Consider the following 13,994-nt stretch of genomic DNA (forward strand, 5'->3'; position numbering starts at 1 on the left):
TATTTCTACTTCTATGAGCATGTTGCACTCAGTGATTGGATTTTATTAACTGTTTTACTCTTACTGTTGGTTATGCTCAACAAGTATTTACTGAAGGAAGGAAGGTTTAAAATTTGACAAAGATGTGAAAAAGACACCAACTAGTTTTTTGCTTATTAAACTTAACACCTAACTTGTGAAGACCATTGCCTTAAAGAGAAGAAATTAAAAACAAATTCAGTTTCTGTTGGGGGGGGTATATTTAAAATGCAAAGACTGACCAGAACCAGTGAAGATGACTTGCAACAGGAAGAACTTTTATTGAAACACCACCACAGAGAAAGTCAAAGAAATGTTACTACTCTAAAAATAAATGTTTTTAAAAGTTCATTGGAAGAAAAGCAGAGAAGTGAGGGCTCTTATTTAGGAACCTAGCTTTGATTTGATATTTTGATTTAGGGGCATCCTTTTGGGCTCAGGAAAGCACCCTCTGTTCACTCTTCATGTTGTTGACTTTGGTGGACTTCTCTTCCACACTGTGAACTCTAGAGGACAGAACTTTGCCACGAGGATCTATTTCTTCAACAATTGTTTTAACCACGGTGGCTTTAGATGGATCTAAAATGACATATATACTGCAGTAATATGGATACAACCAGAGATTATCATACTAAGAAGTAAGTCAAAATAACAAGGACAATGCATATGATATCACTTATGTGTGGAATCTAAAAGATGATACAAATGAACCTCTCTGTGAAATAGAAACAGAATCAGGGATACAGAGAACAGACTGGTGGTCACCTAGGGGGAGGGGTTTGGATGGGTGGATTGGGAGGCTGGGCTTGGCATATGTAAACTTTTATATGCAGAATGGATAAACAAGTTCCTACTGTATAGCATGGAGAATTATATTCAATAATCTATGATAAACCATAGTGGAAAAGAATATTAAAAAAGAATATGTATATATATATAATTGAATCACTTTGCTGTACAGCAGAACTTAATACAACATTGGAAGTCAACTATACTTCACTTTTAAAAAGGAAAAAAGTAAAATGCGATATGAATTGTTAGAATTTATCAAATTCATAAAGGGGAAATAACTCATTCCTTGAAACATATACAAATGTTGAATGTTCAGCCCAGCTTTTGTTTACCTTTTATCTGATGTCCTGGCCCACCATAGCCTTTTGATTTAGCGCAAGAGCTGTAAAAATATAAAGTATGTATTAAATATTTGACACTGTTTTGCAAGAAACTGATTTAAGATGGGAGATAACTGAACTCTTAACACTAAGAGTTTATGTACACATGACCTAGATCATAGATACTTTGGATTTCAAAGAAGTCTTTAATAACCTTAAAATAGTTTTTTCAGTGTAAATAGTACTTACCCATCCTCTCCATCTATCAGGCGGCAGTAGGTCTCGATTTCTTTTTCTAGGTGGACCTTGATGTCCAGGAGCTGTTCGTATTCCAGTTTCTGGCCCTCGGTCTCCGTCCTGACCTGGTGCAGCTGTTCCTCCAGGGCTCCGATCTGAGCCTGGATCTGGGCCAGCTGTGCACAGTAGTTGCCCTCCGTCTCCGTCAAGGAGCACTCCAGGGAGTGTTTCTGAGGATCAGTGAGACATAATTTAGTAGCTGATGTCACTGTTTTAGGATATGGCAAAGCACTTAAGAGATATTGAGAGAGTTATCCTTATATAATAACCGTATTCCTCTTGTTTAATACTAATTGTTGCCCTTATTAGATGTCATACTATTTTTAATCTATTGGAGAATAGTACAGTTGGTGGTAAATGCTATTCATATCCGCAAGAGTGTTAGAAAAATTGTTTTCTCCTAGGACACAGTCTAAAGATCTGTCCCCTCTCACTTACCCTGTGCTTTGGTACAGTTTGCCACTGTTTCCAGGAATTAAAGTCCCCCTACACTTTGCGAACTCATTTCTAATCATGTGGCAGCTTTGTGTCATGAGGATTATAGCTCTTACATTAAATAAGTAATCCTGGGATTTCCCTGGTGGTGCAGTGGTTAAGAATCTGCCTGACAGTGCAGAGGATGTGCCACAACTACAGAGCCTGCACTCTGGAGCCCATGCTCTGCAACAAGAGAAACCGCTGTAATGAGGAGCCTACACACTGCAGCCAGAAAGTGGTCCCTGCTCGCCATGAATAGAGAAAGCCCATGTGTAGCAATGCAGACTGAAGGCAGCTAAAAATATATTTTTAAAAAACTTTAAAAAAGTAATCTCTGCATAAATTTTCTGGAAGTAAATGATCTCAAGAAAAGAGTGGTCTTCCTAGGCTTTAAATAGTTTGATTCATTGGCTTTATAGGTGCTTGCTGTAATTTTACATGGGATGACAATGAGCGTGTCTTGTTCTTGTACCTGCAAGAATTTTACATATGTTTATAGCCTCTTCTGGAAGTTTACTAGCCATAGTAGAAAAACTATAGACTTGGGAGTTAGAAAATTTGGAGAGAAGTTCTGGTACCTTTGTATCTGACTGTGGGACTCTTGGAAAATTGCTTAACTTCTTTGAACCTCAGATTCTTCTCTTGGAAATAATAACATGAAATATAAAGTCTGGTCTGCCCAAGCCCCAGGGTTATTGTGGACTCATGTAGGTGAAAGTGCTGGGCAACACTTAATGAAAACGGTTATTATTAATATTATTGTCATGCATGTTGAGCTTTATGGGCAGCCTTCATGCCTCTACTTTGCTTGTTTATGTCACTTAAAAGGGAACCTGTGAGTATTCCAATTAAAATTAAGTGGCCCAAAGGAATGCTAGATAAAGAAACTAGGATGGGTGCAAGTGTGTTTTTGCATTCCCTGAACAGTGATTTTTGATTTTTTGACGTGGGAGAGAAGACTCAGGGTAAAAACTGTTTTCTTCTTTTTTTGTTATTTATTTATTTGGCTATGCCAAGTCTTAGTTGTAACATGTGGGATCTTTAGGTGCAGCATGTGGGATCTAGTCCCTTGACCAGGGATGGAACCTGGGCTCCCTGCATTGGGAGTGCAGAGTCTTACTTAGCCCCTGTTTCTTTTTGAGTACCTAAAAAATCATTGTATTTTTAAATTCTAACATTTCACAATTATTAGCATCTTGGTATAATTTTCAGGCCAAAGATATTCCACTGTGAAAAATGCAAATGTATCTTACTTCAGGCAGAGTAATGACTGGATAAAAATGAAAATTAATAATAACAGGTGGCAGAAAAACTCTGATTTTTTCCCCCTCAACTTCTAAAGCAACTCTTTGGTGTCATTTTTACTTACTGTTGCTAAAAGAGACTGAAGTTCAATCTCCAGGGTTTGAAGATTACGTTTCATCTCAGTCAGTTCATTCCGAGCTGAAGTGGTGGCGCCAGCATCATCAGAAATCTGCTGCTGCAGCGAAGCGCTCTGAAACGTTATGAGCCTTGTTAAGAGCGATGCTTGGATCAGCACCGGGTGCCAAGTCAGCGCATCCCTAGCTTGCTTTTTACCTTTTCGTTGAACCAGGCCTCCGCGTCCCTGCGGTTCTGCTCCGCCAGGGCTTCGTACTCAGCCCGCATGTTGTTCAGCAGAACCGTGAGGTCCACGCCGGGCGCCGCATTCATTTCCACGTTCACATTGCCTCCGGCCGCGCACTGCAGAGCCTTCATCTCCTAAAAGAAACCATGTTGGGATCGGAATATTTCTGAAGGAGCCAGACAGACACGATCCATATATATAGTTAGAAACTTCTGTTAGGGTTTCTTTGGAGGGAGATGAACAGAAACATTTCAGACCATCTAAGCCATATGGAGAAATCAACAAATTCTTTCTTGAATTCAAGATATTATATTTGTCATCTGAAATGTATTTTTAAACATTGGGAGGAAGGCAGGCTGTAATATCAGGGGGGAGAGACCACCTACCTCCTCGTGGTTCTTCTTGAGGTAAGCCAGCTCCTCACTGAGTGTCTCCAGCTGAATCTCTAAGTCCGTTCTGCACAGAGTCAGTTCGTCCAGGACCCTGCGCAAACTGCTGACATCCGCGTCCACGCTCTGATGGAGGGCCTGTTCATTTTCAAACCTTAGAAAAATATTTGAAAGCGTCATCACATCAGTCATCACCTTTTGTGTTAAGTCGCTCAGTTGTGTCCCACTATTTGCCACCCTGTGGACTGTAACCCTCCAGGCTCCTCTGTCCGTGGAATTCTCCAGGCAAGAATACTAGAGTAGGTAGCCATTCCCTTCTTCAGGGGATCTTCCCAATCCAGGGATTGAACCTGGGGTTTCCTGCACTGCAGGCAGATTCTTTACCCTCTGAGCCACCAGGGAAGCCCCATCATCACCTTTTAGGTCATCATAAAACTCAAGCTAAGGGACTTCCCTGCTGGTCTCCTGGTTAAGACTCCGCACTTGCACTGCAGAGGGTCCCATCTCTGGTGGAGGAACTAATTATCTTACATGCCACAAGGCATGGCAAATAAAATAAAATAGAATAAACTCAAAGTAGAAAGGATATTTAAAAAGGTTAAAGCAGAAACTGTATAAAACAAAACAAAACACCCTTCAAACTAAGCTTTTGAGTCCAACTGTTAAAATATACTCCAAACTTCAGGTAGATTATTCATAATCATAAAAATAAATAAATTTCTTTGACACAAGAGAATGAGAAAACTCAAAATTCCTTTTTGTATGACTTTGACATTCATTTGTGTCAGTCCCCCAATAAAATATATAATTCAGTGAGTCATTCGAACACGCATTTGGTTTAAAACAAATAAACTCAAAGAATGGAGGTGACCTCAAATAGCCTAAATAAAAGAGGGAAAGGCTTAGGCAACTGTTTTGGTTTCTTTTCAGCCCCACTTACTTTAGTCTGAAGTCATCAGCTGTGAGCCTTGCATTGTCATTTTGCAGGACAATATTGGCATTGCTTGTTGTTGCAGAAATTATCTGATCAATGGAGAATTAGTTAAGAATGAGGAAATATTTTTAAAAATTCAGATTTCCTTGAAATAAAGTCAACTATAAAATTATAGCAATGTTTTTGGCATCCTGTCTCTAATAAGAAGATGATTCTTGAAAATGGAAAATTTAAGTATAGCCTCTTTTACTCTCTATCTTACCCATTAAAAAAGAAAAAAACTTTCTATGGAAAACTTTCTATGTAAATATATAACTGGAGACATTGGGCAGTTTTTGATATTTTAGTATTTCTGAAAGCATAAACATGTATACCACATACCAGATGATGAGTAAGCCAAGTTTGAAGACCAGAATTTTAATATAATAATTTTAATATTAATATTAAATATTAGTTTTAATATTAATAAACTACGAAAAATTAGCAGCTGAGAGCAAAGCCTTGCTGTGATCACTTAGGCATCTGTGCCTGTGTGGCTAATTACCCTTACAGGTACTAAACCTCATGGCACTGTGTTTCTTACCTGATTCCTAAGGTCGTCAATCACGGTGAAGTATCTGCTATAATCATGATCAAGACCACGGCAGGAACCAGGCCCAAATTTCTCATACCAGCCCTTGATCTTCAGCTCCAAGTCGGCGTTGGCCTCCTCCAGGGCACGCACGTTGTCCAGGTAGGAGGCCAGGCGGTCGTTGAGGTTCTGCATGGTCACCTTCTCATTGCCAGAGAGGAGGCCATGTTCATTTCCAGTGAAGGCCGTGCAGGAAGCACTTCCTCCGCCCAGCCCCCCGCTGTAGCTTCCCGCAGAGGAGCTGCCTCCAAAGGCGCAGGTGAAGCCGCTTCCAAAGCCTGGCACACTGCCTGTGCTGCCGACCCCAAAGCTGGCTCCCCCACCGGAGAGCCGCACAGAGCCAGCTCCTCCGCAGGAGCCAAGGCGTCTGGATGCAGAAGAAAAGCACACGCTCATGGTGTCTAGACTGCCCTGCTTGTTCCTGGAGGTAAGCTCTGATGGCAAATGTCCTACTGAAACAGTTTCGTGTACCTTTATATACACATTATCAGGGTGTTTCTTGGTGAACTCTGCTACCCATAGCAAAAAGCTGTTTGTCAGCTCATCTGAAGTATTCATAATTAGGTATTTTTTTCTTAAATGAATGCCTTTACCCTAATGTGTCCATTTCTGTAGGTGGATAGTTGCCTTGGGGTTATTTGTTATCTCCAAAATGAGAAAGGGAGGAGTATTATCAAGATTATTATAGGGATGCATTTCAAATTTAGCATGAGTAATCCTTCCTGTCTTCCAGGCCTTAGGACTATAAAGTTCCTATAAGAATAAAATAGTGTGACACACAAGTTTCTTTTTCCCTTGCTCAAAGCAATAACTTTGCTTTTTCTCTAGTAAGTGAGCCATCATAGTCATGGTTTTCTATAGATAATCATGATCCTTTTGGATAGATCAAAAATAATTTCAAGAACCAGTGGGTTCATGGTACCAGAGGAAGAAGGCCAGGTACAAAATGAAAATTAAGGAATTAAATGGGCTTTTCTTTGAAGACAGATAGTCTTCTCTTGATTCTTATCCCTCCTGAGTTACATCTTTATTGGTTTTCTGTCTAAGCTCTTTTCTAACCAGGTTAAATAACAGTATTGGCATTTTTAGGGCAGTGAAACTGTTCTATGTGGTATTATGTTGGTGGATACATGTCATTATACGTGCGTCAAAACCCATAGAATGTACAACACAAAGAACGAACCTTAATGAAATGGACTTCAGTTCAGTTCAGTCGCTCAGTCGTGTCCCATTCTTTGCGACCCCATGAATCGCAGCACGCCAGGCCTCCCTGCCCATCACCAACTCCCGGAGTTCACTGAGACTCACGTCCATCGAGTCAGTGATGCCATCCAGCCATCTCATACTCTGTCGTCCCCTTTTCCTCCTGCCCCCAACCCCTCCCAGCATCAGAGTCTTTTCCAATGAGTCAACTCTTCGCATGAGGTGGCCAAAGTACTGGAGTTTCAGCTTTAGCATCATTCCTTCCAAAGAAATCCCAGGGCTGATCTCCTTCAGAATGGACTGGTTGGATCTCCTTGCAGTCCGAGGGACTCTCAAGAGTCTTCTCCAACACCACAGTTCAAAAGCATCAATTCTTCAGCACTCAGTCTTCTTCACAGTCCAACTCTCACATCCATACATGACCACAGGAAAAACCATAGCTTTGACTAGACAGACCTTTGTTGGCAAAGTAATGTCTTTGCTTTTGAATATGCTATCTAGGTTCGTCATAACTTTCCTTCCAAGGAGTGTCTTAATTTCATGGCTGCAGTCACCATCTGTAGTGATTTTGGAGCCCCCAAAAATAAAGTCTGACACTGTTTCCACTGTTTCCCCATCTGTTTGCCATGAAGTGATGGGAACAGATGCCATGATCTTCATTTTCTGAGTGTTGAGCTTTAAGCCAACTTTTTCACTCTCCTCTTTCACTTTCATCAAGAGGCTTTATAGTTCCTCTTCACTTTCTGCCATAAGGGTGGTGTCATCTGCATATCTGAGTTTATTGATATTTCTCCTGGCAATCTTGATTCCAGCTTGTGTTTCTTCCAGTCCAGCGTTTCTCATGATGTACCCTGCATATAAGTTAAATAAGCAGGGTGACAATAGACAGCCTTGACGTACTCCTTTTCCTATTTGGAACCAGTCTGTTGTTCCATGTCCAGTTCTAACTGTTGCTTCTTGACCTGCATACAGATTTCTCAAGAGGCAGATCAGGTGGTCTGGTATTCCCATCTCTTTCAGAATTTTCCACAGTTTATTGTGATCCACACAGTCAAAGGCTTTAGCATAGTTAATAATAATGGACTTAGTTAATAATAATATGTCAGTATTGGTCCATCAGTTGTTACCAGTGCTCCTCACTTAATGCAAGATGTTAATAATAGGGGAAGCTGTGGGGGAATGTGGGGGGAGAGATTGGGAGGAGTGGGTATGTGGAGACTAACAGTACTGGTTAACCTCTATGGGCCTCAGTTCCTTCATCTGTAAAATGAAGGGACTAGACTATGACCTGATATTCCTGTTCTATTTCAGGATTTCTTGTATTTTTACGTTTCTTCCTTTCATTATTTCTAGAAAAATTTTCTGCATTTGTTTCCTCCACTTTTCACTTTCTACTCACCCCTAAATTTTAATCTCGTCATTTTACTGAAACTTATCCCACAAAAATTACTAATTACCCTACATCTCAAATCCAGTCATCATTTTTCATATTTCTTCTCCTATACCCTCTTGGACACATTTGATACTGACCACCTGAGTCTTAACTGAGTCCTAAACGATTGCTTTCAAGAATGTAGCTACATCTCTGCTCCTTTTCTTTCTTCCACTCATAGATTCTGAAAGAATGGTCTAAAATGTGTCATTCTTTACAGTTTTATACTTGCACTTTTTTTTCCTACCCTCTCTCCCTCAGTGATCTCATCCCTTCTTGCAGCTTTGGCTCTATGTGAATGGTTTCATATTCTCTAATGGCTTCTTCACCATTCTGGACACATTCCTTACTATGCCCATCAGACATTCCTACTTGGACGTTCTATCATGACTTTCAACTCAGTCACCTTGTCATCACACTTTGTTCTTTGGCATCCTTCTCTGTTATTTGTTGGTAGAATTACCCTGAGTCATCTCATGATTATTAAGAAAAATTATAATTGCTCTCATTTTATACCAGCTGTCTCCAGTAATTCAATAGGTACTATTGAATCTACTTCTGCAGTTTCTCTTGAAGAATTTTTCTCTTTTCCTTGTCTTTGTCACTATCATTTTCTTTCAGCTCAGTTATTAGAACCTTAATTGGAATTTTGGTTTCAAGTCTTTTTTCTTTCCATCATGGTCAGGAGGCCAAGACACCAGTCCTGAAGTACCACACCATTCATGTAATTGAAAGAACTTGGGCTGTTGAGTCAGATATGTCAGCATTCACATATCAGTTCTGCCATTTTTTCTAACTGTGGTACTAATGCAAAGTTCATTCTTCTTGAGCCTTCGTTTTTCATTACTAAGATGGAGCCATTACTTGTATTATTCAGAGACTACTGAATGGTAGCTAAATATGTTACGCAACTATGCTTGTCAATGATAGGTAGTCAATGAGTATTTCTTTCCTTCCTCTACTCTCTTTCAGTTTAAATCCATCAACCATAGGCTAGCTGAAGCTTCTTCTCTTGACATTTCAGACTCTTCTTCTACCTGCCTGACTTGTCCATTCTTTTATTTCATTCCTCCTTTCCCTCTCCTCCATTTTGTTCTTTGCTCCATGCTGTTTTCTCCATTTGAGATTATTTAAGATCTTGAGAGATCTTGTATTTGCCAAGAACTACTGACATCTCTTTCAATTATATAGATTGAAAATGAAGTTGATAAAAATATAAATTTTCATGAGCTAATAAGTGAATTTTCAGAAAAGCAAGCCACAAAAACATGCTGATCAATCAAGAAATCACTTTAATAAAGCATTAATTTATTGTATTACATAAAATTAGGACATCAAAAATGCTTTTTTGACTTGTAAGTTTCTGTTATTAAACATGTATCATTATTACCTCTACTATATAAGTAATGAAATGTTTTTAAAGAAAACTATTGATGCTTTAGTACTTCTAGCTGAACTTCTTCCTGAATTTGAGCAAGGAATATGACATTTTCATTTTGCATTGGGCCCTGTAAATTATGTAGCCAACTCTGGTTACTGGGGCCTTCTCTAGGGAAGCTGAAAAATCCTAGAGAAAAGAACTCAAGATACAGGTATTTGAGTGTTTCCCATAAAAGAAACTCACCTGACAACTGCCCTGGAATGAAATACACACATGTACACACAGAACTTTCAAATACTTAAGGCTTTCCTCTTGAAAATGAACAGAATTTCAAAGATCACTTTACACTGAAAAACACCACAATGTGAAAGACAAAGATTCAAAGAAAGAAGCAAAAAATAGCACTCTTGAAACAGATAATCAAAGAAGCTGAAGAAAAATTTTAAAAAGAAAATAATTATAATTAATATCCTTAGAAGTAACAAAATACTGCATATTTGAAATATGAATAGAATATCATCAAAGTTGAACTAGAGAGCAAAAGAAAGAGATCTTGGGATTAAAAGCTAACTCCCACAACCAAATGTCAACAGATTGGTTGGAAAATAAACTTTTAAAAATCTCCCCAACAGTAGAACAAAAAGATAAATGAAAAGATTAGAAAATGAAATGCTTGGTCTAAGAAGAACAGTCTTAAGGAGGCCTTCCTGAAACAGAGAAGGGAAAAGAATGAAGAAACTATTTTATAAAGAACCAAGTTTCTAAATGGAAAGAGACCACCAAGAACTATGAATAATAAATGAAAAAGAATTATGGCCAGGCATGTGCACAGACTATTTCAGAGAACCATGGAAGAAAAACAACATGTATCCAAAGATAAGGAAATCAGAATGGTTCGGGACTTCTAAACAGTCCTGGAAGCCATGATTCCAATGAAGAAAGCCTTCAAAATTCTAACTGAAAATGATATTAAACCTAAAATTCTCTACTTTGACAATTAATCATGAGTGAGGATGGAATAAAAATATTTTCAGACATAAAAAGTCAAAAAATTTATCTCTCTTGAACTTTGTCAGGAAGTCATTAGAGGGAAAAATGAACAAAAAACAGGAAAACTTAGGATCCAGAGAATGGGGTTCCAATACAAGAATGCATTGAACAAATTTCCCTGATGGTGTGTACAAGGTAAGTATGATATGTCTATAAGCAAGTAAGCAGAGTCTCTAACAACCCCAAGAGGCCAGGTTTCCCACTTAAATGGAACTTGCCTTAAATGTAGACAGAGGCAGTGGTATTCTAAGATACATGAATGCTCAAGGAACCCTATCATGTACTTCTTCTATTACATTCCTATATTAGCCAACTACTTCCTGAAAACAGTGAAATAGAAAGATAAGGTGACCCTGGGTCCTTTTCTGTCTTGCCTTACTTATCAGAAAGCCAGTGGTGAAGAATGTTGGTAGAATGTGAGCCTATAAAGTGAAATTTAAAAAATAGTTGAGTTTGTTTGATGCAGTGTTCCCACTGTTTTGATAAGAATAAAATGCATATGCATGTATGAGCTACAATATATGAGTTGTGGACTTCCCTGGTGGTCTTGAGGCTGAGACTTATGCTTCCACTGCAGTGGCCATGGGTTCCATCCCTGGTTAGGGAACTGAGAGCCCCCATGTCCTGTGGGGCGGATCAGCAAAAAAAAAAAAAAAGAAAGAATTGTGTAATTTCATTGACTGAATGTTCTTGTATTTGGATTTAAAACTGGCATTGCACAATATGAAACTGTAAAATTCATGCCAGTAGCTTAAATTTTTAATTTTTATATACTTAGGATGACATTGCTTCTCAGGCGGTGCTAGCGGTAAAGAACCTGCCTGCTAATGCAGGACACTTAAGAGATGCAGGTTCAATCCCTGGGTTGGGAAGATCCCCTGGAGGAGGGCATGCAATCCACTCCAGTATTCTTGCCTGGAAAATCCCATGGACAAGGGAGGCTGGCGGGCTACAGTCCATAGGGTCACAAAGAGCCAGACATGACTGAGTGACTTACCACACCTAATGACATTAAATGGCCAAAAAATCCTACTCCAAAACTATGATGTCAAGCGTATGAACGCAGAAGGAAAAAACACTTATTTTAGTGCCTTTAGTGACACTTTTTCCGCTGATTTTTGAACATAGGACCCTACATTTTCATTTTGCACTGAGCCCTGCAAGTTATGCAGCTGGCCCTATACATTGTGCTGTGCGTACTCAGTTGCTTAGTCATGTCTGACTCTTTGTGACCCCTTGAACTGTTGCCCGCCAGTCTCCTTTGTCCATGGAATTTTCCAGACAAGAATACTGGAGCGAGTTGCCATTTCCTCCTCCAGAGGATCTCCCCATCCAGGGATTGAACCTGTGTCTTCTGCATCTCCTGCATTGGCAGGCAGAGTCTTTACCCCTGAGCCATCTGGGAAGCCCATACATTGTAGCACTGGGAAATTATTTCCCCATCAATTTCTACTGTTTGCTTCATTTAGTGACCTTTGGCTCAAGGTTTTATAAATATCCTTTTTGCCCCTTCTTTGAACTCCCATATAACTGTTGGGTTGTTTGGTAGAATTGCTGCCCTCATTAAAGCTTCTCATTAGAATCAATCACTAATTTGAGAAATATGAGAGCTGTTCTTCCTTTGCAGAGTTTAAAATTTGTTGGGAATCTCTATCATACACTTTGATCGAGAAAGATAGAAAAATGTATTCATCAACCTCATGAAATTTTAAGTTCTAGAAGAGCTGCACGTGGGTTAAATCTGGCCCACCATATGTTTTTGTACAGTCCATGAGCTAAGAATGGTTTTTTATGTTTAAATGGTTGAAAAAAAATCAAAAGAAGGACAAATATTTTTTGACATGTCAAAATTATTGGCCATTCAAATTTCAGTGTCTATAACTAAAGTTTTATTGGAAGGTAGTCATGCTTATTTTCTTATCTATTGTTTAGGCTGCTTTCTATTTCAGTGAATGAGTTGAGTAGTCATTGAAATAGAGAACTTATGGCCTGCAAAGCTTAAAATATTTACTATTTGGGCCAAATATTTTAGAGAAGAAGCTTGCCAACCTCTACTCTAGAAAAGAGTCATTGGCATGAGATTCTTTGCTGTAGATCTTTTGAGATTATCCTGATTATGGAGAACGGTATCCTGATAAGTATCCAGATCTCCAAATGAGTTTGAGATAGGCTCAGAAGGCAATGGCACCCCACTCCAGTACTCTTGCCTGGAAAATCCCGTGGACCGAGGAGCCTGGTAGGCTGCAGTCCATGGGGTCGCTAAGAGTCGGACACGACTGAGTGACTTCACTTTCACTTTTCACTTTCATGCATTGGAGAAGGAAATGGCAATCCACTCCAGTGTTCTTGCCTGGAGAATCCCCGGGATGGCAGAGCCTGGTGGGCTGCCGTCTATGGGGTCGCACAGAGTCGGACACGACTGAAGCGACTTAGCAGCAGCAGCAGCAGCAGCAGCAGCATAGGTGAAACACCAGGAATGCGCCATCTAGAGGTGGAAGTTTTCAATCAGAGGAGAATTTCTAAAATTTTCCAGATTGCTTCAGTTCAGTTGCAGTTCAGTCGCTGGCTTAGTTGTGTTTGCCTCTTTGCGACCCCATGGACTGCAGCACACCAGGCCTCCCTGTCCATCACCAGCTCCTGGAATTTACTCAAACTCATGTCCATTGAGTCGGTGATGCCATCCAACCATCTCATCCTCTGATGTCCCCTTCTCCCGCCTTCAATCTTTCCCAGCATCAGGGTCTTTTCCAATGAGTCATTTCTTTGCATCAAGTGGCCAAAGTATTGGAGTTTCAGCTTCAGCATCAGTCCTTCCAATGCATATTCAGGACTGATTTCCTTCCAGATTGCCTGCTCATGTAAAAATGATTTAAAGACTATGCCTGCTTCCCTAGTACCTCAGCATTAAGAGTCGACCTGCAATGCAGGAGACATGAGTTCGATCCCTGGATCAGGAAGATGCCCTGGAGAAGGAGATGGCAACCCACTCTGGTATTCTTGCCTGGAAAATCCCATGGGCAGAGGAGCCTGGCAGGTAATAGTCCAGTCCATGGGGTCGTAAGAGTTGGACGTGACTTCGTGACTCAACAACAACAACAAAGATTATGCCTAGTGAATGTTTAATATTTAAATGCCATGTGGTATTGACTATTATATAAAGCTAGGGTAAAAGGAAGTTAAAATATATTCCATAAATGTTTCCCTATGAATTAGACATGGAAAAAATAACTCAATTATTTATTTGTCATGAGTGAATGGACATAAGCGCACATCTACTTTTTTATTTATTTGAAAACAAACACCCAACTTTCTATAAAAAGGTAACTAAGACAACAGGATTATTTTTTTCTTGGTAAGTAACTAATCTTTAAGGGTAGAAAGTGTTTTTATTATCTCCTTGATATTTAGAATAATGAAGTTTTGCAGGATCTTTCCCCAAATGATTCTTTTCTCAAAAGTGACAA

The 13,994-nt window shown here is 39.6% G+C and overlaps 1 protein-coding gene across 1 annotated transcript; it reads right to left on the reverse strand.

The window, feature by feature from the left end:
• Positions 1-425: 425 nt before the first annotated feature.
• On the reverse strand, positions 426-5,860 carry KRT27 (keratin 27). Its single transcript, XM_005899596.3, has 8 exons — positions 5,417-5,860; positions 4,840-4,922; positions 3,897-4,053; positions 3,483-3,644; positions 3,274-3,399; positions 1,380-1,597; positions 1,143-1,192; positions 426-597 (listed from the first exon to the last, which is right to left on the reverse strand). Exons 1-8 carry the CDS (start codon positions 5,858-5,860, stop codon positions 455-457), a joined length of 1,383 nt encoding a protein of 460 aa, XP_005899658.2. The 3' UTR covers positions 426-454.
• Between the last annotated feature and the right edge of the window lie 8,134 nt (positions 5,861-13,994).

This window comes from Bos mutus, chromosome 19, assembly GCF_027580195.1.
Source record: "Bos mutus isolate GX-2022 chromosome 19, NWIPB_WYAK_1.1, whole genome shotgun sequence".
In the NCBI taxonomy this organism is placed as follows: domain Eukaryota; kingdom Metazoa; phylum Chordata; class Mammalia; order Artiodactyla; family Bovidae; genus Bos; species Bos mutus.